Below are 25,142 nucleotides of genomic sequence, written 5' to 3' on the forward strand. Positions count from 1 at the left end.
ACAAATTCAATATACTGAGGACCTGGTTTTTTATTGTCATAAAATGTATGCAAGGGGATGAAAAATGCTGCCAAAACACATAAGGGTTGTTTTGGGCAGTGGTTTTTGTTTTGTTTTTACATAATGTTGCAAAGTAGAAATCTGATGGTAAAAAGAGGAATCAGTGCTGAATAAAATCCTTAACTGTGTGTATGTTCCTGAGGAAAATAAAGTGAAGCAGATTAACCATCACTTGCCATTTAATTTATTATTCATAAAAGAGTTAGACTTTCAATGGGTGATATATTTCACAGCCAACTTCCAATTTAAAAAGAAGCATTTCTTTCAGTATTTATTAATAAATACAATACACAGCATCATTATGTATAAAAGTGACAGGATGTTACCTTTCTCCATTTCCTCAAAGACAAAGGGATTGATCATGTAATTTCCATGTAAATATACTCTGACAGTGATCAAAGGAGGTTTTACTCATCAAAACAGATTTTTTGGGTTGGGCCCTGATAAAATGACAAAATTAATTACTGGGATTTTACATTTATTCATTTATCTTCTGATGGAAGGATTATTTTTTTCTGCAGACCTTTTCTGCAGACCATGTATTTTGATGTGCTGCAAAATGAATGCTCATGCAGTACAATTATTTATATCACACTATGATAAAGCACCTTCAATCAAAGCTGTACCATTTTTAATCTCTTTGCACAATAGACCCAAGACAGTAGAGACTGTTTGTACCTGTAACTTGACTGATGCTAAATTCGGAAATACCGCTGTATCAAAAATTCAGAATTCTTGGAAAGACAACAATTTCTCCTACACTAAAAATTTCAATAGGAAAGGTACCTTTAGAGCTCAAACTTTTCCAGGCAAAAATTCGCTTTATCAAGCAGCAATTCTTAAGCAATTTCTTGCAGTTTGCAGGCTTCTGATGATACTGTTGCAAATCTTCATTCTCTTCATGTGTTTTCTTCTCAGGGGCTAACACTTCCATCCTAAACAAAAACTTAACCCTTAGTTTTCCTGAAGGATATATATATATAGAACTTAAATCTATAGACTGGGGGTAAGGGATATGGGGGGAGAAGGGAGGAGATGGACTTGGGATAAAAGGAAAAGCTTTAGGATCTCGTTAACCATTATTCGTAGCTCATACATTCTTACTATTAATTGACTTAAATGGAATTATTGTATTCATATCTTTTATTTTGAATTATTTATCTGGAATATTAATGTATTTGTAAAAATTACAGATGGGGGAAAATCAGATTTTATCTACTATTCAAAAAAAACTTTGATTTTACTTAAGTTATATAAATTATATAACATCTTTAGATGGTAAATAAATATTTACCTCTTACCTTAGTCAGTTGTTTAGGTAAAGGAAATAATGAAATCCTCTATGCATGAACCTATTATCCTTCCTATCTTAGCTTGCCTTACATCAGTGTCATAGAGCAGAGCTGCATTCCTCTAGCTGTTATTGAAAGACAGCTGCTCTAACCAGAAAAGATGAATAGTTGGGTTTCTGTGCTGCCTTAATGCCACTGTCACTCAAATGCAGAAAAGCAGCTGAGCCACTTAAAGCCAGTTGTACACTTGAGGACCATTTCTCTACACTACCTTCTGATTCACACAGGCAGACTAATAAATTTCTACATGGCATTATTTTTCTTGATAGACTGCCACTTTGAAGGAGTCGGGGGCCATTAGCAACAACCAACACTGACTAGGACCTAACCAAAGCCCTACTCGGGGGCCAAAAACCCAAGAAAAGGTACCTACCCAGTGCTCCAGGACTTTTATGCTACTCCAAGGTCACGCAGTAGTCCTAAACAGCATTCCCGCTTGCTCTTCAGTGAGCTCCAGCACGAGATGCCAAGGAGATGACTGCTGCTGAGGACAGAACCAAACTGCAAGCCGCGGCAGCCCTTTGACAACCAGCCATAGACTGCACCAGGGGAGCTACTCTAATTACAAACAATAACTGCACCCTGCCAGGAGCAGGACACCAAAGTGGCCCCTATTTCACTCCCCTACTTTTCCCTTACACTGTGCTCTCACCCACAATCTGAATCTAACATTAAACACAATTTAACTTCTAAAGACAAAAGGTAGAAAAGAGTCAAAGAAAAAAAAAAGCATCGGTCACAGTACACACCTTTTTTGAGAAAAGCTGTCTTTTCAGCTGTAAACTTATTGCTTCCTAAAGAAAGAAAGCATGATGTAACACATGACCTCACTGCGTGCATTGGCATCAGAAGTTTCTATTGATTATGCAAATCAATCAAGGAACAAGTTTCCATTTCCTGAAATTTATTTTGTAAAAGATACTAGAACTCCAAGGGTTTTTTTAGTCACTCAGCTTTCCTTCTAACTTAATGCCAATTACATAAATTTGCAAGTTTCATGTATGTGAAATTTCCTGCATACAGTTGAAATACGGCTTAACTAGTTTGCTGTGTGCAAAATGTTACACACACAACCCCATACCTACCTATAACAACTGGAGACATGTCAGATCTATCAGCACAGGCTAGGATGGAGCTCTTTAAGCACATCGACTCCACCTCTGGAAACAGCCAATCAATCAGCAATGAATTCTGTTCATAACAGCAGAGAAGCATGGGCCTTAACAACCAATTGTTAGGCAGCCAAAGTAAAGGGGATCATTTTCATTCAGATTCATATCTAAGGATATAGTTCAGGCCCATCGCTACTTAGAACTGAACAAGGCTCAAATTTTCACTGTTGGAACAGTACTTGCTGGTATCAGGTCCTTCCAGTCCCACAGCATGACACAGCATTCCAGTCATGGCTGTATTCCCATCACAAGCCGCTACCAAAGTGAGCTAAATTTCAATCTGGTAACAGAGTTTCTGAAAATTCTGAAACTTCAGCAGAGAAACTTCTTCCAGTTTATTTCACAGCTCTCATCTTATATCTTTCATAAGTGCCATTCTGAGAATAAATATAAATTTTACATTGGTGTTTTACTGTGCTAAGAAATACATTTTCACCACAGAAGATTCGGTCTGGATTTCCAGATGACTCCTGGAACAGAATTTTGAGTTGCAAGAGCAAAGCACGAATGTTAGTTATTGCATAGAAATAATAGCTATTTTTAAAAGATCATGCTCTCTACTATTTCTACATTCTGTCTTTGAGTGAAACTAATGTACTCTAGAAATCACAGTTCATCTCTCTGAAAACTGGAGGTTTGCTTCTGATCAGAGTCTGTGCAGGGCATCCACAGAAAGTCACCCATCTTCTCTGGTGGAACACATCTACATCGCTCCTGTCCAGTGCAAAGAGAAAACCAGTACTATGCCCAGCAGCACTGAAATATAGCATCATGTAGTGTAGCTCCAAACAGCTAAAACTTGAAAGTGTTGTTGAAGTAATTTAAGTTTTCTTGATATAAACTTTCAGAGAAACTGCCTGCCCATGTAAAGGTCAGCTACAAAATCCTTGATCCTCCAACTCAAACGCTACCTCTTACGACATTCTGTCACACTCCTCGGAGTGCCGGTTCAGAGCTGCCTCATCTCAGGGATCCATTAATCCAAAGGTAGTGTGAGTGGGGAAGCAGACACAGGAGCTGAGAGAAGCATTTGGGAAAATTATGCCACGATGGGATAGTAAACAGGAGTGCATACCGCCTAGACGCGGAGCAACTGCTCACGCGCAATGGGAGAGGGCTGCTGGGTATGCTCCCAATATTAGCATTTGAATAAGGTCTTCAGGAGGGACAAGAATAAAGAGGAGCTTACATGAAAGCATAAATACGATGACACTACTCAAGAGGATATGGAGAGGTAGAACCCTTGCCGAAATCTTTAGGATTTACTGATGTGCAGCTGAAAACCGTACCTTATTTGCCATGATGCTCCACTTGAGATTTAACTCTAGAAGGAAGTATTTTTCCTTAAAATGGTTCAGAAGATGTCAAGGGGTTCAGATTACACTGTATCTGTTTCCTTACTTCAAACCTTAACCAACTGCAGAGCAATTTTCTTCTGTAATAGAAGTATACATGAATCACAGGTTCTTTGTGGCACTAATCATTATGCCAGAATTTAGAAGTGAATTTAAAATAAACTTAAGCTGTAGAATAGTAAAGTTCAAGGCACCATGGAATTTTTCCAAGCAAATGATACTGTACCTCATATATCCATAACAATTTATAACAGGAATTAACATCACTGTCCTGAAGCAATGCCCTTGGTTTACCTCTTTCTCATCTGCAATTCATGCGCTCTGACTTTGACAAAAGGAAATGGTTTGGTAGCGAATTCCATGTTTACAAACCCAAGGACTGTAAAAAATTTGTTATATGCAATACTGGAGAAAAACTGGTCATGTTGTAAGTAACATGAGAAAAGTATCATGTGTGGAAAAGATTTCAATCCAGGCTGCACAGGATCCTTCCTTCCCCTAACTACATTGAATCACTGAATAATTTAGATGAAATGAAAAAGGGAGGCAAGGAGCACACGGGGAGTACATTAACTGCGGGTGATCAGTGGAAGGCGGAACCCTTCAGCACGTTCAAATGAGCATCCAGTTTCTGAAATGAATGCACTTTGTTCAGGGAGAACCTATATGCAACTGGTACCTAGAACCATACTGAACCTGAGCAACCTCAGGATCTGGAGATGGGGAGATCTTCCAATGGGGAGTGAGTAGTGAAACAGGTAAGAAAGAAAATAAACAGAACTAGGTACTCATGGGAGTATCAACAACAAGACAAATGTGGGGAAATGATCTGCAAAAACCCTGCAGTGCCTTTGGTTGGAGCCCTTACTTAGATGTAACTGCAGAAGTAACTGGGCACTCATCCTGACCACGTGCCTCTAGTCAGGGAAGGCAAACTTTTTACTGCAGCAGTAACAGGGCACGGAGACAGGGACTGCCTAAAGAAAGCAGGTTGTTCGTTATTTCATGTTATCAGATTTCATCTGTAATCAGCTACAGCCAAAAATAAAGCTGGGTTTCTGTATAAAAAGCTGCTAATTTCCTATTGATGGTTAAATAACTTCTTTTATGAGTGATCTAAATCATGTCAGTTAAAAACTCCAGAGAGTCACAAGCAGATGAATCATATAAGTGCTGTGACATGCCACACGGCTACAGACATTTTGAGGAATATTTATTGGAGCTAGAAGGAAAAGTATTTTAACTGGGTGTACATGAGCATGGCTGCAGTAATAGCAGGTATGCACTACTGCTTGATCTGATTTCAACTTTGGGAATATGGAAGTGAACTTTCAGTGGACTTACTGAAAACTAAATAATTCTTCACTTGATAGTGAAATAGCAGTTGGAAAGACCAGAGGCATCATTATAGAGTGAGAAATGGCTCAGGAGCATTACAGATGAAACAGTCAATACTGATGTGGCATCTGTATGGTTTTCTGGGGGAATCTTTAGAGAACTGAGTAGTTGCATTAGTTGAATATCCTAGCACAACTACTTCAAGAACCTTCAATGATGACTACATTGCCTTGTAAGGGTCTTGAAGAAATTGTTTAATGTCAAAGATGAACTAGGTTAAACCAGTGATATCTGCTGAAGACTTTAGACCGCTGGAGACTGTAGCTATAAGTTAAGAAATTAATACTGAAAAATAGGACAAGGTTACAGAATCCAGTCCTGGATGAATGTGTGGGTGACTGCTGACATATTAAAGAGTATTACAATGAGATGCTTCAGAGAAAATACAGGGTTTGGTTTTGGTTTGTTTTTCTCAGCAGAAGCAGGTTTTAATAGCATTTTATGATACCCAGTTTTAGCAGATGAAGGAAAGGATTTGTGAGTGGAAGGGAATCAGAAGCAAAAATATATCGGCTATTTATTTACCCCCATTGTATAGAGCTCTCTAAGGTTTGCATTAACTTGAGCTCCATTAGCATCTTTTTATGAAGATCTTTTCAACATGTTTTTTTGTCTATTTATAGGCAAAAAATGGCAATTGTATAAATCCCAGGAATCAAAAGCTTCCTGTAAACTTTAATATCAATTAAAATTTTGGGTTCTGCTTTTGCCAAGAGAAAAATAAAGGCAAATCTTAATTTAAGTTGAATATAGTGAAGAATTGAGCAGTGTCAGTCACTCTGGGAAGTCTGTGGGAAGCATCTGGAAATATCCCACAAATATAGGGAGAACTGCTATCTTTGTTTTTTCTCACCTCAAAAACATGACCCTCCTTAATGTAGGAAGTGTCTATAGGTCTTGCCTGTCATGCATAGTGAACCTCTATATTGTAAATGAGAAAAAGGAAAAGAAACAGAATAGTGGGGCAGCACTGCCCTGGAATTCTTTTGGTTTATTTAGCTCTGGACCCTTTGGTGGGACAGTGCAGGTTAATAACTGATTTCAGGTTGTATTCAGGTTGCCTGGATTAGAAGGCGAACATCCATGTTCACACACGTTATGTCACAGTACCTGCGGGCAGCGCAGGTGACAGGAACACATTTTGACACCTTCAGCAATTATTTGGCTGCAGCAAGAACAATGAGCAACATAAGTGAGAGCAAGTGTTTGTGGGTGGGAATTTCAGAGAGCTCCTTCGCCGTGCCAGAGGAATTTCACGTCGTAATGAGCCCTCTTGGGGTTATAGATATATTGGGATAAGCTCTGACTGGATGATTCAGTAGCTGAACTAAACTCAGAGAAAGGGTTTACCTCCTGTCAGATTATAGTGATAAAAGAGATGACATGACCCTGATATGGACAGAAAGGATTTTAATGTTAATCCATTGTTACTGTTAATCATAAACATTCCTGCTTGCTCTTAGCATTTGTCTGGGGTGTATATATAGTCCACCCCAATTGCTTAAAGTGACAGGGGTTTTTATATGTTCAATGGTAGGAAATATTTCTCAGCAAAGAGAAATACAGTTTATTTACTGGTGAAAAAAAAGAATTTTATGGCTGCCAAGAAGCTTTCTTGTCAATACATCAAGGGCTTAATTCTTACAGGTTTTATTACAAGTACACAGTAATTTTTCTTTTTCCAAAATCACAGGAGGAAATTGGACTAATGAGAGGGGGGGAAAGGGTATGCAATCCCTAAGACCTTTTTAGTTATTTCCAGAAGGTTCCTTTTCATAGGTAACTTTACACTAGCAAATTTGAACAATCACATGCCATTGCTGTGAAAGACACTACATCAATGATCCTTAGAAAATATTTTTTCAAAAACTATTCAGTAGTATCAGATAGCTCAGAAGATTGCCTTTGCTGGGTATTCCAAAACTGAAGAGGTCCATTCTCTGCCACTGAGATGGACACTGGCAGAGGGAGGTCAGAGGGATGGCTTGAGTAAGGTGAACATGCCAAGACTACAGTGAACTGATCCATTTTATTGTTAGAATGGTACGCTCTGACACTAAAAAAAGGGTAGCAACATACCTGAAAATGCCATCAGTACAGCCATAGCTTGTGAAAAATTAATGAGTGTATTGGGTTGTTTAACTTCCTAAACACAGGATGAATATACCAAAGTCTTAATTGTCTACATACAAATGGATCCTGTTTTGTACATTTGTATATCACCATGCTTTTACAAAAAAAAGACCTATTTAAAAAGTCTGAAAATTCAAACAGATGAGAAGGAAGGCTGATGAGACTAATTATGGTAGCTCTATATACAAATTATGGTATAGCTTTGTGTATAATTAGTTAGAAACATTGATAGATCAAGATGTTACTTCAGAATTAACAGAATGTGAGACTGGTCCTAAACAATGTGTGAAATCATGTTATCTGTTTGTATCAAAAGTAATATCACGAGTGTCTGACATCAGGGAGGATGAATAAAAAGTAGAGGAAACAAATATAAGTAGATTATTTGATTAACTTCTCTAAACATATGGACTTGCCAACAAATTCTAAAAAGAAAGTCCAGCTAGAATTTGCTGTTGGAAATTATCTGCTCTTAGTCTAAGTCATTATTTTCACAGGTTTTTACAAGTAATCTTACTTATCAGCAACAGAATTAATTACATTTTATACTTTATAGTGATCAGAAAGTTGTAAACAATGTTCTGTGTAATAAAAGTGCATACATTTTGCTTCCAAACAGTGAGAGGTATTCATTTTTAAACTGGGCTTGAGTTTATTATACGGATGGGATACAATCCCTCCCTGCCCCTGATTTTGACTTCTCTTATGGGCTCCTACATCTATTGTGTTCAAAAGCATTAACATAAGCAGCAGAAGACTTCCAGTTAACTTGTAACTATCAGAGTTCCATTTCAGATGATGATCACTACTTTGGAAAGTGCTTCATTTTGCTCCTAATTAGCCCAATATTTGTCAAAATATTCCTAGACGCTTTCTGGAATTTCCTTTCTTTGTGGATCTTTATCATTTACATGTAATTTCTAACTGAAGAACTATGAAACAAATTGTCTATCCTTATTTTGTGGTATGAAGTCTCCAAAATACAGGAAGAGTAAAATTGGCTAGGACATGTAAACTTTTTTTTTTTTTTTCTTCTCCAAACTTATAGGTTACTCAGTACAGGACACAGAAAAGGTGTTGAGTTCTCACATATCCATTTAATTCAGTTTTTATAATGTCATAAAATTAAGAACATAATCAGCAAACCTCATAGGTGACTCATTTATGAACATGTAAATAATCAAACGCATATTAAACTGGCTTGCAAAGCTTTCACAGAGAAATTAAATACAGGAGAAATAAACTACCTTTTCAGCACAATTGAAGGCTCTCTTCATATCTACTGGATGTTACACCTTTCAGCCACCTTTTGGCAACAGGGAGTAACACCGAGTGGTAGCACAACACTGGTAACAAGAAAGGGCAGAAACCTCCAGCTCCTATCAACAAAAACACCTGCTTATCAGAGAGTGTGCTGTAGATGGGGCAGCACTAACGAATGAAGCTAACTGAACAATGACAAAATATTTCCATGACCCCTTTTATTTTTATCTGCTTGTTTTTATAAACAATTTAGTACTAGTATCTGAAATTATTATTTCTAAAGTGTGGTCTCCTTCATCCAAGTTATTGTCAGACTTAAACAGCTTAGAATAGGAAAATGCTACAATAAATCACCTACAAAATGAGTTCCTAACTGCTACAAAGGAATCATCATTACTGTCTTTTACTCACTGAAGAACAGGAACGAAATCTGAATGATTTCAGATGCTATGTCATGCTGATAAAGACAGTCCTTTAAATGGTTAAAAGAGAGAAATACAAAAAAGGGAAAGGAAAAGGGGGTGTAACTGAGCAATTGATTGAACAGCTGAAATCAGAAGCTTCTAAAAATTTATTTGACCATGAGAAGTGTTTTATCCATAATACGGTCACTGAAGAAGGAGCTTGAGGAGATAGAGGAATGCTACTGCAAAATATGCTTGGGAAAGGAAGCAAAACAGGTCTCATATTTCAGTTTCAAACAAAATTGATTATGAACCAGTAGACAAGAAGTTTTATAATGTCATATTTCAGTAGAACATTACTCATATGTTTCCTCAAAAAGACAAAGAAGTCTCATTTACCAGGGATATACACATTGCTTGGAGACAGTACACATGAATCAGTATGAACACATTTGTCACTTGGATCCCTGATGAAATATCAGCTGAACTCTTAAATGATCTTCCAAATTTTGGAGAAAACAATACAGATTGGATACAAACTTGCATTTTTAGGCTGCCATATAATGTTGCACTAAATAAAATCATGTTGAAAATAATGGTGTCCTTAAACTTCATGCCTATTGCCTTATGCTCAGCAAAATAATGATAAACATCTCAAGGACAATGGAATAGGAGATAAAACAATAAAGATATTTTCAGACAGACTTTAAAGCTCTGTGGTTTTTTGGATACACATGCAAAGCGAACGAAGTTATGAAGTAGATGAAATAAAAGTAGTAGATATTTCTGAATTTTAATACAGGCTTTCATATGCTGTCATAAAATTTTACTCTTATGAAACTGTTCTCAAACAATTTATGTTTTCCTAGATTTGAACAGAAGTTGAGAGAATATCAATTCAGAATATAAACAACTGCACTATATTGCAGTCACATAAGCATCGAGGCTTGATTCTGCGATATGCTGAGCCCTTCCAGCTCTTACTGTGGATAACAGAAGGATGTTGTGTTCAGCATTTTGCAAGATCAAGCTCAGGTGATTATCGTACACTGACAAATTATCATTTGAATCTATTTGAGGTTTTTTGCATGTATGTTTTCTTCCTTAATGGTCCTGAAGTGAGACTAAAAACTATAGCTAAATGGAAATTCACGTCACGGTAAGCTGGGAGGAACTCAAGTGGCAGAAAAAATGTTGGCAAGCAAAAAAGTAATTTCTTATTTAAAAAGGGAATAGGAGGAGCCTTTTTGTGCAGCTTTGGAGTGACTGCATTTTACATTTGGTATTTAATCACATTACTATTCAGTAATTTCAATTAATAAGTGACATGGTTTTTGCTGCCTCATGCTAATAAATTTACCAGAACCACTGGAACTGTTAACAGATAGCAAGTTAAAATTGTCTCTTCAGACACCTAGCCTTTTCTGTTTCTAGGGGTGTCTGGTACTGTTTAGTCTTTACTAAATTAGACAGCATGCACAGCAGTCAAAAATAGTTACATGTACCATGGATATTAAGACAAGGGTTCAAGTTGTTTATAAATATCCAGAGGCCAAGCTGATCAATACTTGCAATTTAGGTTCAAGCTGAATCAGCATTTAGTAGGCTGAATGCCCGTGCCACTAATCACTTGGGCCACACATACGATTTAAAATGCTTACTTTACAAAGATTTAGTGTTTGTTGAGAACATGTCTGACAGCCTCAGGAACAGAAATCTTCTGTTTTGTCACAGAACAGGGAAAGCACAAGCACTGTACGAGAGCAATACCTTTAGTCTTCCACTGGAACAGCTACATCTAATAACAATGTTTTTTTTCCTTCTTCTAAATTCTTGGCCTAATTGGAGAGACTAATGGGGCAGTTAGTTAGCAAAACTAATAGTTGTGGTGTCTTTTGTGGCTGCATTTTTCTCAGAGAAAATTAACTGAAATCACACAATATGAGTTACCAAACAATCAACAACTACAGGTTTACCATTAAAAGAGACAACCTTCCTCAGTAATTAGCACACAGAATATCAGCAACTAAAGAAAAACTCTTTAATAGCCATGTTCTAGCTATTGATTTTCTATAATAGCCTAATGATCCTTATGCAGTGCTAAAAGTGTGGATAAAAAAGTGCTATAGGAGTTAGGAGCTTCTCATCAATTTATTAACCCCTATCTCAGATTCAGAAACATAATAATAATTATTTTGAAACTGAAGCACAAAAACACAGTTCTATACACTTATGTAAGTGTACACTTATGCACTTACATAAGTGCACTTATACACTTGCATAAGACTGTTTTCATACTTCTGTCCCCCTAAAATTCCCCCTAGACCATAGTGTAACCAACATGTACAGCAGAGACAACTCTACAGTTGCCAACACTTTCCAGAATTCCTGTAACTGGAACACCTGGGAGCCTTTTCTTCCTCAAAATAATCTTAAAATATGAAACCAGAACTTTTCATTAGTCTTTACTTTTCGTACAGAAAGAACTTTATCAGCATGAGCCTTAACTTAGTGATAGATTTACATGAGATCATGTCAGGGAAAAGCTGATTATACTATTACTCGTGGGGAAAAACAAGCTTTTTTAAGTGATTTACCAGGCCAGCACTATTTGAAACTGGAAGTTTGCAATTTGTGGATATTTAAGGTGTGGTTTTATGTTTGATGATGTACTGTCAACATATGTTAAATGCCTGTCCAGGTAGAGCGGTGACAGGGTATTTACAACGTTACTGTGAAATTCTCAAAGGGACCAGTGATACAGGGTACTCGGAAACTACAGAAACAAATTCCATCAACAGCATGCCTTATTCTAACACTTCACAATGACAGAAAACATTCTGCAAGCTTATAACTTTTCCACTGCTACCTTCCAGGAAATCAAAGTTGTCACTTCTAGTGAACAAGTAAGGTCAGAAATCTCCATATTGTGCTGCTGGTCAGAAATCTCCATACTATACTGCACAATAGCTCTGCAGGGAAGAAACAGAAAAGCTGTAATTTACTAGCTCTCACACTTTTACAGTCCAGCAGGTTCTTACATCATTTGGGAGATGTACTTGAGAGACAAACAAAAGTCTCATCTTTATCCATATTTATTAAATGAGAGAAAACAGTTATTTCTGATTGTTAATGACTAAGAATAATAATTTCTCATTTTCCTCTCTGGGCACATACACACATGAAGAATCATTTTCTTTCAAAAAGTGAGACTGGAGTTAGAATGTGCTAATAAAGGAAGGAAAATAAGGTAAAATTTTATGTATTTTTATAGTGCTTATGAAGGCAGCATAGCTGGAGACTGTTCATCTTTGATAAAATATTACAAATTTTAGATTTAGTAACTGCACATTTTGACAGCTGAACAGCAAACAATTAGTTTTGTTATGAATAGAAGGAGCCTGAAAAGATATCAGCAAATTACAGCTGTTACCTGTCTTAGATATGGGTATTTTTATGTGCCTTCTCTGTCAAGTGATATAAAGAGGTCTGACATAACACCTTAGCTACATGCTGTGTTGTCATTAGTGTGATCATCTCCATCAGCTTTCATGTCTGTCTTTCAGCTATGGCTCTCTTCATTAAGTTTCATTGTTTCATAGTTAAGATCCTATTAAACATGAATGGTAGGGGTCACTCATGAAAGAGAATACATCTACAAATGGAGAAGGGATTGGCTTTTGGTCCAACTCATCAATGATTTTATCAGCAATTTAAAGGACACTATTAATTCCTTCTATGGACAAATGCAAAGATTGATGGAATAAGTAATCAGGAGGACATTTTACTGTTAGAGGATAAACTTGGTACTTTTTTTTCAGTTCAGCAGAATGCAAAACAACACTTGTAGGAAAAAAGAACAGAGACTCTATCTTCGTTCAAACAAAAAAACCTAAGACTATATCTGAATAGCATTCTAGTTTAGAGCCCACACTTCCAAAGTGATGAGAAAATGGAGTAACTTCAAAGGATGACTACAAAGTAAAGTAAGTTAAGGGATGAGTACATCTCTCTGTGAAGATAGTCATAAATGGAAAAGATTATGGAAAAATTTTGAGGCTGATGGACCAAGTGTGGCGCAAAAGGTGGAAACTGAAGCTAGACAAATTTGAAAAATAAGATGAAATTTTAGAGTAGTTAAATATTAGTAGTGATCTATTTATTGGTTTGTTTTGTCAAAAAAAATAATCATATTTGAAACATAAATTGTGATCCAATCTCTGTGGGAAAAAGACCTCTACCTGAAGAAGGTCAGCTTAGAAGATTACTGTGATCATCTCTGGATTTAAAAAAACACTATTTTTTGCAGATGGAAGGAAAGAGCATTATGTTGTTCTACCCTCATTTCACAGGTTGTTTGCAAGGTTGCCTTCATTGTCATTAAAAGTTGGAAATATAACTGTAAAAACATGAATATGGAACACCGTTCTATAGTAATTCTGTCAGATTTTCTGGCAAATTCCAGAGGCTCTAACAGTGCTTCTAACACCGCCTATAGTCTAGCAAATAAATTCAAGATTAATCAATTTTTCAGGATTAAGCCATTTGTCTGCATTTGCCTATGTTGTCCTTCAGCAGAGTGTCAAAGCTCCATACAAATCTGTATTTTATCAAGTGATTATCATTTAGCACTATGTTAAATGCCCAAGTGATTAAAGCACCTGAATAATTGAAGGGATTCCTAATAGAATAATTACAATAATGTTCTTTAGTATATCCCTATTTTCATAGCTGTAGGCAATATCAAGTGGTTCAAATTAATAAATCAGCTCATAGATCAGATGGCTTTCCAGCATCTACAGTTCAGTACTTGAAGCTATTGGTTAGGAAGGCAGTCATAAACACTGCAAATAATAATGAGATTTTTGACCTTCGAGTGTCATGTAAATTGATGTGTGCCTGACATAGGCAGACTTTGCTGCTAAACTCAAAAGCTTTCAGCTTTGTCATTGTCTTCATCTTGTAATTGGATGTGTTAACTCTAAAGGAGACTAAAATAGAAGAGTAAAATCAGGGAACAAAGTTAGGAAGAAATGAATGTTCCTTTTAAAAAATATATGTATTTCTAGTTATTGTAAAAGAAAAAAATTATTGTGATTTCTCAGTTAAATACTTTATGTCAAATGAGGTTGTATACCACATGCTAGCAATTACTGTATATAGATCTATAATAGAGCTTATTCTCCAGTACCATTTCAGACTGTAAAACTCAGGTCCAATTAATGAGAAATAGGTATTTATACCACTTATTTGACTTTTTTCCCCCATGCTTTGCTTCTGATATGCTGATTTTCTTCCTTCTTTTTCATTCTAATTTCTATTCATTTTTCATTCATTTATGGCAGTTCCTAGTTCTCAGTAACTGAGGTCAACCAACTAAAAAATCGTGATTCTCACACTTTCATATAGTCACTTTCTGTCCTATACTATGTAATAGCCAAGCAAAGCAATTCTATTTTATTTTTTTGCAATGATAACTGAGTAAATTTTAACTGCAGAGTTCAGCAAGCTAAAACGAGTTGGTTAAGCACAATTATTATCCCATATTACAGATGGGAAAACTAAGAGACTAAATTAACTGATGAGCTTAGAAACATTGACAGGCTGGAGGGACATCAGCAAGCAAAGAAAAATACTAAGTACATGCATTGGTAATAAAAAAAAAGACCCAAAGATTCAGGACAATATGTAGGTATGGCCTATGGGAGCACCACAGCAGTGCTTGGTGTGTATGTTCATGACAGGTATTACCAGCAGAATCATGCCACACACTGATACCCACAAACTATGCTGATACTGCTACATACTGCAGTACAGTGAAGTGATATATCAACATCTGCACATTATTAAACAATAACACAAAATTTTTTTCAATAGACTTAAAGAAAATCTCAACTGTGATTCTATAATGAAGGAGGGAGATTGACATAGGGACAGGAGGAAGGAGACTGAGAAGGAAGGAGAAAGGAGAAAAAATGCTGTTGCAATTAGGATTCTCCCTACCGTACCTTTCTTTTTGAATTGAATATTCAATTTGTGATGCAAAATAAATACTGAGAATGAGAGCTAAAGATTCAGGACACGTGGCATTATCAAATTCCTGGTTTAATTTCCCCATATTAAAATATTCATCAGAGGAAACACTACCAGCCCATGTAATTAATGCGACAGTTGTCCCACAGCTCCCCAAACTCTTCTTCTGTTATTGTTGTATTGTTCCTCCTTCTAAGAGGAGAAATACTATAAGTTCAGCCCATATTTTGAGAAAGTAACACTTTGCAGAAGGATGAGAAGGTGATTTAGCATCCAGATACTTCTCCCAGACTAATTCTGTACCATGTTACCGTAGCTAAGGATTCTCTGGGGTTCTGATAACTTAGGGTAGTTAAGTACCGTGGCATTTCCTATAATAACTGGGTTATTATCATGAACAAATTATAATTCAGGTGACTGCATTTTGCTTTCCTATATTTCTTTGACAATTCATGGAAACTATCCGGTAGCACTGCAAGATGTTCTCTTCACATAACCATCACGCATCCAAGGGGACACTTTGTTATTTAATATCTATGCAATGGTCCCAGAAAGCAAGATTTTATGATGTATGAACTTTTAGTACAAGGATGAAAAACGTGGTAACTCAGTTGATAATACACCACATTAATTTTTACCTTAGCACACTAATACATACTACTTTCTACTAATTCAAAATGGCCAAATTAATCTAAAAAGAGGAAACATTTGCACTACTGAATAATCTCCAACCTTGCTAAATGCCTGTCAGAATACTACATGTTCTCATTTCCATTTAAGTGATATGTTAAAATATGAGTATACACAGATTTTTACAACGTGAAACATTACTTCTTTCTGGATACTAATTACAGACAAAAAAAGTACTTATTGTATTAATAAATCTATGTTAAAGGATCATGTCAGAAGATTTTCAGAGAGTGTTTCCATGTAAAAACTATAAAGCTAAAAACATACCCTAACTCATCTGCTGGAACTTATAAAATGCACATTTTTTCATAGTGGTAGCAAATGAAGTTTTTATGTTGGAAAAAATTGCACTCCTGACTAAGATTAAAAGAAAAAAAATTAAAAGTCACTGTTTTAGAGGAGAGGAAAGAGCAGAGAAGCCAGCTGACTTTTGGCACCCAACTTCCCTCGTTAAATTGAGTGGGTAAATTCCTATTCAATCTCTAGTCCTGCAGAGAGATGCCCCATCAGAGGGTGATGCAGAATTCCTGCGTGTTCTGCCCTGACCTGCCCTCTTCTGGCTACATTTTCAACCTGATTAAGTGCCTAAAGTTAGGCAGTAAGAATGTGTTTCACTATGCCCATTCAATCTCTATCAAGTCCTAGCACTCAGAGGCACTGGGGGATCATGAAATGCAAAAGAGCCATAAAAGTGAAAGTTATATGACCAGCAATGCAATGGAAGCCATTAAAAAGGCATTATCTATCAACAGTTGATGTACGCTAGTTACTTATAATGCTCTATTGTAAGGGTGTTTGTGAGTGGATAGGGTAGGCAGGGTAGGGTAACTCTAACAATAATACCTCAGGGTGGTAAGCGTGGACAGTGCTAATTCTTTATGGCAACCACAATATGGTAACCAAACAATAATATTTATAATCCGCCAAAAAGACTAGGAGAAAGTTCTACACTATTTCAGGACTGGTCTGAAGAGAATTGCAAATCCATTTTGCAGAACGCACATTAAAAATGCTTCTGCCTAGAGGCTGTCATCCCTTACTGTATTACGGCAGTACCTAATGGCTTCAGTATATTAGGTACTATACAAGCACATTTTAAGAAACATTTCTTTTTCCTCCGACCAACAATACAAATAGGCAAGGTGAAGGCCAGACAGAAGGATGCATTCATTGTCTCCTTTGACAGATGGGGAACGGAAGCCCAGCAAAACTGAGTGATTTGCCCAAGGCAGCATGCAGCAGAGCCAGGAATTTGACCTAGACAGCTTGAGTTCCAGACCAGTGCTTTCTCTCATTAATATCTGCTTCTTTATGCCTTTTTTTTTTTTTTTTTTCCATAATCTAGCAAGGACTGTTTTGTCCCAGGTTTAATAGGATCACAATCTTAAAACAATATACAGGAGTCAGTAACTTCAAAAATCAGACAATAAATTTTAGGCTGTATTGATTTTAGTTTCTTCCTTCAGCTCCTATGTTCTTTAAACCATCGCCAGTAATTTGATTCAAGCTTTGGAAGGAAGTCCTTTGAGAGCACATGAAACAGTATTTCAGTTAAACAACTAATGTGATTTTTCATCAATCAAATATTAAATACTTGAACAGAAAATAAACTTGAACTATGAGAAATGCTTCTGATAGCAGTTCAAAAGAGGCACATCCGTGCAGTTCTACAAATAGACAATAGATTCACTTTTGTGTCGCAATACTGAGTGATTAGGTTTCATGTACCATACATCCATCTTCTGAAGTGTGAGAAATGAAAACGACTGTAAATATAGATAAAACAAAAGTACTGTCTTATCTAAGATAGCTGCAGACAGTATTTGTACCAGAGATTTCTTTACCATTTGTTGCAAGGCAAAAATCACATACATAAATGGTAATAGCCAAATTTCAAAGCGTTCAGAGAATTGTTACTTTCCTAAGTTCTAAGCCTATACAATGTAATGAATTACATATCTGTGAGATTTATTTGAAACAGAGAAAGAGAGAGATTTTAAAAAATAAATTAAAAAATCAATTAGCCCAATGTTCAGCTGATAGAAATCAGTAGAATTGGGGGGAATGGGAAAACAAAACTCCCTAAATAAACACTGGACTAGTTGGTGATTTAACAGTATGTAAAAATTCACAGGAAATGTATGTTATGAGAGGTACTAAAAATGAGACTATGTTTTAAGAATAAAATTGTTTCTCTGAGTCTTGGGAAATGCACAGTACACTCTGAAGTCCTACCTCTGGGATAAGTGCAAAATGATATCCTCATCCAAAAAAAGTAATGATGGAAGAAGCAGGGCAAATGAGGCTGCAAAAATAGAGAGGTTACACAATCACCTAGGTGCCTATTGATTTTCATAATCAAGTCCTCAAAATTTGATCCTATTTACTGCAAGTTAATTATCCACACCAGTCGGTATACGGAAAGACAAATCATTACCATTGCAAAAGGAATCAAGATCCTTTGAAAAGAATATAATAAATGCAGGTTCTGCACATATACTACAAATGATGAGCAAATTTGTACTGGAAATAAAAAATGTGAGAGAAAGCAACCTGATAATAAAACTCCCAAAATATGAGGAAGAAGTAATAATCTTCTACCTTCTAATTTTATCACAGCCAAAAGAGGCCTTGTGGCAAAAAATGTCAATTCCAAAGCCGTAGCTTTGTCACTCTGACACTTCTTATAAAAACTAAAAATGAATTTTGAGGCTAGTTCATGCAACAGACTAGGGAACTTGAGTGAGAGACTGAATGAAGAGAAATGCTGCTACAATAATTGGTTGCAAGTAATATTTATCAAAACTTTTGGACAATTTGCAGAGAATAATTATCCATGAATAAAAGTACCTCCTGCTTAGGCAGCCCAAAAATAGGAAAATAATTGCCATCAGAATATTATTCACTTGTTTGTTTGGGCTTTTTTCTTCTAACAACGAATGCGTTAAGAACTGTGCAAACTTCCAGGGAAAAGGTAAGGAATTATCAGTCACTGGTGTGGGAGGAAATCAACATATATATTCCCATCTCCTAAATAACTCTTATTGCTCTCATACTTTTGCCATGCTTGCAAAGATGATTTGTTTCCTGGTGTACTTAGTACTCAAAGTTAGGCAAACGAAACAGTTTCAGTTCTAGGTTGCCTATATGGTTGGAGGGGAGTCTACAAAAGTAGTCTGGGGGTAAATAATTGACCCTTTCAGCCTATGATCGATAAAAATTCTTAGTTCTTTCCTCATATGTGTGGGGCTTATAATTAGACTTTTAAGCAGAGCACTAGTTGGTTCTCTGCTAAACAGCTGGGTTTCATAGGCGCTTAAAGCAGCTGAGAGCCTACACTGACATCGACGGGACCATGCAAAATTCTGCACATGTGCAAAGCATAATTCAGCCCCATCTAGACCTGTTTTCACTGTGAAACTCAAGTATTCTTGACCATAGGGACATTTTTTCTAGACAAGTCTCAACTTTCTGTCTTAATCACATTGCAAAGTTTTCTTTTAACTAATAAGAAAAAGTGTCTCCCGCTCCATGCTTCATGAGGAAGGCTGAACATTTCTCCCCTTCATAAAGACCTGTAAAGTTTCATCCAAATGCAATCAGAATTTAAGTTATAACTAGAAATTGAACATCTGCAGATAAGCATTATAGTTCATCAGCTGCAGCAGCAGATACAGTTGATTACTGGAATTTGAAAATAGAAAATGTAATGGCAAAGATTTCGATTAAAGTAATTACACTGGAATAATTTTATTGGACTGAGTTCATTATATTACAAGGTAGTTTTAATATCTGAGCCATTTAAAAATATACGCTGACTAGTACTGAAGTTGAAGTCTTCCTCAGATACAATATGAAAAGCATATTAAAGTAATATTCTGAACATATCTCTGTGAATACACAGTCTGTTTTTTAATCTGGTCAAACACGGAGTTAATGCATGAGAAAAAAAAATGGTTTGTTCTATTGCACTCATAACGTCACAAAGAAATTTGAAGTAGAAAGTATTAAACCAGTCAAAATACATGAAGGAAGCTATTTAATCACATTTTGGACTAACAGCAAAATATTAAAGAGTTATTACTTTAATTAATGGAAAAAGATAACAGTCTTTTCTTATGTAATCAATTCTGACAATGTGCAAGATTAGTAATGATTATATTAGAAAGACATGACTTTTAGTACAAACGCTTTTGGAGGGTATTGACTTAAAGTGTTATACTACTGATGAGACTTCTGACTCTTAATGTTTAACTCAATCAGTTTTAAGCAACTGCTTAAATCTTGATGATGTCAACAACTTTTGAGATGTAGTATATTTTGCACATTTTACAATAGTATGTAAAGAACACTTAATCCTCTTCTGGTAAGCGTAAGGCAATCCCAGAATCAGACCCATATGAATCCTCTCCATCCTCTGGATCTTACAGCTGTTCCTCTCCTCCTAGGCTTCATGGGAAATCCTTCCACACCTTCACTGTTCAGAGGTGATAATGGCTTTGCTTCAATAAAATATCTGTATGTAGAAAGCCCCCTTGATTCCAGGATTTAGGAAATACTTAATCCCCACAGAAGACAGTCTAACAGAAGTACTTTTCTAATTGCGACTCTAGGTAAAATGAAACGTAGAGTGAACGTTCTCTTCATGACTCAACATGTGTTAATAAAATGGGTTCATTTGAAAATGGATTGATTTTATGTACTTGAATGCTTGAGGAACTGCAGTCTTAGGGTACCTAGAAAACTTGCAAAGATGGGAACCAAGCAGGAGGACACTTTTTGGCTTTGTGTATAATCAGTTCTGAGCACAGACAATTTCTGAACCGTAATTAGCGCTCAGTTAACATTGTGCCAGCCACCTGATGTTGGCACATAAAAGTCTCTCCTTTTCAGTAACTGATAAAGGGAGAGAGGTGGGTTTAATGCTGCAGAGCATTAGAATACTTATAAAAAGAAGAAAGTAAAGTTCAAAGAAAAATCATTTGTATAAGCTCCAGCAGTGCACATTATTAAAAGCTATTCATATACTGTGCACTGGACGGCTACTGAATTCTCTTGCTTAATTTGCACTCAAATTACCACAGCAGTGAGCCTCAAAATAAGAAGGTAGAAAACATATAGCAATCTATTGCTTTAAAACAATCCAGTACATCGATATGGCCAGATGGTAATAGCAAATCTAAGAACGAAGCCACAAACTGAGACACAGAAGTGTCTTCACTGTGATCTGAAGTGGCTTTTCTGGTTTCTCAGAAGCCACCTGCAGCAGATCTCCCACTGTCCTTAAACAGTTTTGAGAATCAGATCTTTGGCTCTAAGGGAGCTCTGGAAACTAAATGTCTTTCAGAGTTCAAAAGAATTATTTTTCCTTTTGTTTGCATGGCATAACACTAGACATCTCTTCCATCTTTTCTAAGAAAATAAGCACCTTTTGTTCTTCTTTATCTAGACCATATTTTTACCTTTTTTCTTATTTGCATGTAAAATAATTTTATTCTACATACATTGCAGAATGAAACAACCATTTCTGTGGTAGTAAATTCCACAGAATTTGAATTTTAATTGCATAGGACATAAAAACACATTTCTTTATCCCAGGTATGGATTCAAATATTTATATATTCAACATTTTTTTCCAATAATATTGGGTAAAAATTCCAATAATACTGGAAAAATATCCAATATTTGCATATTTGCAATGCCTGATTTTATTATAGTAAGTTAAGCAGCTATAAATATATACTGGATACAGTTCTGAATAGAAGGACTTGCTCCATTTAAAAAGATTGTATATAGGGCTTCAAATATAATTTGCTGCCCATTTTTGATCAACACTTCTTAGAATAAAAAAGAGCAACATTTGTGGAGTAACTATGTGGTCATTTATTTGTTTGTTAATTCCCTATTTTGTTAGAAAGTAAAATTACTAAAATTTTTGTAGGTCTGTTTTAATTTCTGGGTTAACTAGAAAAATATATAGTTGGAAACAAATGCACAAATGCAACATTGCGTCTTCTAATGTCAGCAGTTCTGCTAAATGTAACAGCCACAAAATATGCAACACCAGATTTTTTTATACGTGAAAACTATGTATTAACATTTTTAACCAATCCTGAACTTCATTCATAAACTCCCCACATATTTTAAATAATAAGCAGGATAAAAGTAAGGAAAAGTATTAAATAAATTTCCAAGGCCCCAAAATCCATTAAAATCTCCATTAGTAGATTTCTGATAAGGTGTTCAAGGAGGCATTTTCATCTATTGAAAGGAAGATAAGTCAGTAAATGCTGGTGCTCCTCAAAAATCATTACTAAAACACAGTGTCAGGGTTATCACAACTTTCTAAACAATAGACATGTCCCAGAAGTGCCCAGTTCCTTGCCAAAGACACTTAATACAAAAAAATTACTTAAAAATCCAACAAAAGGGTTATTTCAGTCTTTGCAAGACATCTGGTACCCAGCTATCACTTGGCTAGAAAAATGTTGTAGAAGAAATTTCTCTTGAATTCAGCATTTTTGCCACCCAGGCATCTAATGGAAGCCAGAACAGGCAGGCACTAATAATAACAATGCAATCACCTTTTAAAAAATTGGAAGATTAGGATCATTACCAATGCTCTCGATACGAAACTGAGTGCTGTAAAATTTTCTTGGTCATCTGAGGAGGATCCAAGACGTGGTACATATGCTTTGCAATAGTCCCATCCCCAGCCTTGGCGTGAGGCTTGGGAATGGGAAAGGAGTGCAAGAAGCAGGTGACTGCATGTAGCGGCGTGATCATGTGAAAGGGCATTGCTGTGCAAATCACTAGGGTCCTCGAGGGCCCCATGGCAGCTGGAATTAAAAGGCTGCAGGTATGGGTGAATACCCGCTAAAGCTTTCGGTCCCCTGGGCTGCAGCTTTTAGCTTCTCCCCATAGGATCTCAGACCTAAATTTTGTGTAAACTTCCAAGTGTCTGCTTGACTGAAAAAAAGGTTCAGATGAATTCTGAACAGTGAATTTCTTATTAGTATATTTAGCATTATTCAGAAAAATTCTTTGTTGTCAGGGCTTAGTTAACACATATGCAGCTCTCTTAAGCTGTGGTGTTTCCCACATAAACTGTATGAACCAGGCAGAATATTTTTTTCTGTGTTGTGTCCAGAAAGCATTGAATTATTTTAGTATTTGAGCCAAACCAGTATATTGCAGTTTAATCACAATATGATATCAAATATGATCTTTTCTTACTTCTGTGAAATTTCAGCGTAGTCCTTTCTTGCTGTAAATTATGTATTTAATATTCTTCTCCCGAGTCTTCAAAATAATCAGGCCAAGCAATGGCAGTAGTTGTAGACACAGAGGTTGACATTACTGGTAGTTTTCTATCTCCAAAAAAAAAGTCAAAGCAAACCCCAGCTCCTTTACATAGAAGGCTGAACTTGCCGTTACCATCAAATAATACTGGGCCTAATACAGATAAAACAATGTGTTGCTAATGAATGCTTTTCAAACAGCCACAGGAGTTTGCTAAGAGGCAAAATGAGAAAGCAAGTAAAAGATTTTTTCATTCTCTTAAAAATAGCCAGATGGGACTAGAATAAACTTGTCATAAAGCTATGATTTAACCAGTTAAAATATGGTAATTCATTTCTTCCTCATATTTAGACTTTACTCAGTCTGAAAACTTAACGTTCATGGCAAAGAACAGACATTTCTTTGCCATATTTGCCAAAACTCTATATACTTGTATGAGGTACTGCTGAATGTCTCAATCTTAAAACATACACACTCTTCTGTTGCTCTTTCCAGGATCTTTATTTGAAATTCATCTTACAAAATGGTTAATAATGTCAGAATTTACTCCCAATCTTCTTTTTATAGAGGGAAAACTCATGGGAGAATTTAGGACCCTGTAGTGCACTTTGAACAGTACAATTTTATTTTAGAACAACTGCTTCTCTCTGCAGAACCCTTGAAATCTGATGTCAGCAAAAAAGAGTCATTATATTTGAAGATTTCCACAGAGAGAAGCAAAGGATTCAGAATACTACTCTCCCTACCAAAGTCTATAGATTTTTTTTCTTTTCTTTTTACTGTTTAAGTAAACTATTGACACTAAGAATAGGAAGAAAAACGTCTCTCAAAATGGAATTAATCATCAAGGGAAGTTAAGTGCCATAACACCACTGAAAGTGAGTCAACCTTACCTAAGTTATCCTATTAAAGGTTGCATCCGGCTTTCATAAGTCTAAATTTGCAAGTCCTCAAGGGTGCAGAACTCTCATAGGAATCCATAAGAGCTCTACAAATTCAAAATTTGTAAGGTGAGGACCTACCATCAATATTAGATTGGTTTTGTTGAAGGTTGAATCATAGTTTGAATACAACAGTGATGCATCTGGGCTATTCCATGTAACAGGCTGCACGCAGTGTTTATTACTTATATGGTGCCCTAAACTTTGCTAGCCTGTAGAAAGTTAATTGAGCAGAAGGATGAACCAGGCAGCCAGGTAACAGGCAACTTGGTTTAAACACCCCATTATACATAGAGTGTGCAGCATCTGACCTATCCTCTTTCTGCTTGGTTTCTTCTTTCCTGTTAAAGGGAGTTATATGTACAGCACAAATAAACTGCTGGATCAACATTTTAAAGACTATGTCACATAGATATCTGGTCGTTGTAACCACGTAAGGAAGTACTCATCAAAAAGCAGTGTTAAAGATGGGAAGCTAGACAGACACTCTGCCTTTTTTTCTTCTCCACCATTCAATTTGGGTTTTTTTGCTATTTTCCCTTTTAAATACAGATCTAGTAAGGCCTGATGCAATGTGAATTTATATCAGACATATTTAAGTGTACAGAAAGGGAAAGAAAAGACATGAAAATTATCCCTTGTTTCAAAAGTTTAAAATATCAAATGTACTTTAAGTAAGTGTTTATAGTACTCATTTCAACATTTCTCTATGTATCTAGATCAAAAGATAGAAAAGCTATTGTAAAATAATCACATAAAAACACAAGTGGCTCTTCAGTAAAAACAATTTAAAATGTAAGTGCTTCCACTATTACTAGTTATCAGAATCCTTTCCTAGCTGAACTGCAAATTAATCACAGGATAGTATCCAAGTCTGCTCCTGACTCATTAGCACAAAACTTCAATTTCAATAAATTAAACATTTAAAAAAAGAAAAAAATTACACTATCAACTTTCAGTACAAATTATCTCCCGACCGGAAAAGCTAAACTTGCTTGCAAGACAGAAGAAACAGTATAAAAAGAATAAATTGCTTCAA

General features: G+C 36.0%; 1 protein-coding gene across 3 annotated transcripts in view; it reads right to left on the reverse strand.

Moving 5' to 3' along the window:
- Positions 1-25,142, reverse strand: part of KCNIP4 (potassium voltage-gated channel interacting protein 4) — a 450,983-nt gene that overhangs the window by 404,173 nt on the left and 21,668 nt on the right. Inside the window, exons 1-2 of one of the 3 annotated variants that reach the window (XM_054824798.1) lie at positions 1,362-1,413; positions 847-995 (exon numbers count right to left, since the gene is read on the reverse strand). The exons of the other annotated variants lie outside the window; for them this stretch is intronic. Coding sequence (XP_054680773.1) covers positions 847-994 — 148 coding nt within the window. The 5' untranslated portion in view covers position 995; positions 1,362-1,413. Of the gene's footprint in view, positions 1-846; positions 996-1,361; positions 1,414-25,142 lie in introns of those variants that run through there. 3 annotated transcript variants of the gene reach the window in all.

The sequence above is a fragment of the Grus americana genome, chromosome 4 (genome assembly GCF_028858705.1).
Source record: "Grus americana isolate bGruAme1 chromosome 4, bGruAme1.mat, whole genome shotgun sequence".
Lineage (NCBI taxonomy): Eukaryota > Metazoa > Chordata > Aves > Gruiformes > Gruidae > Grus > Grus americana.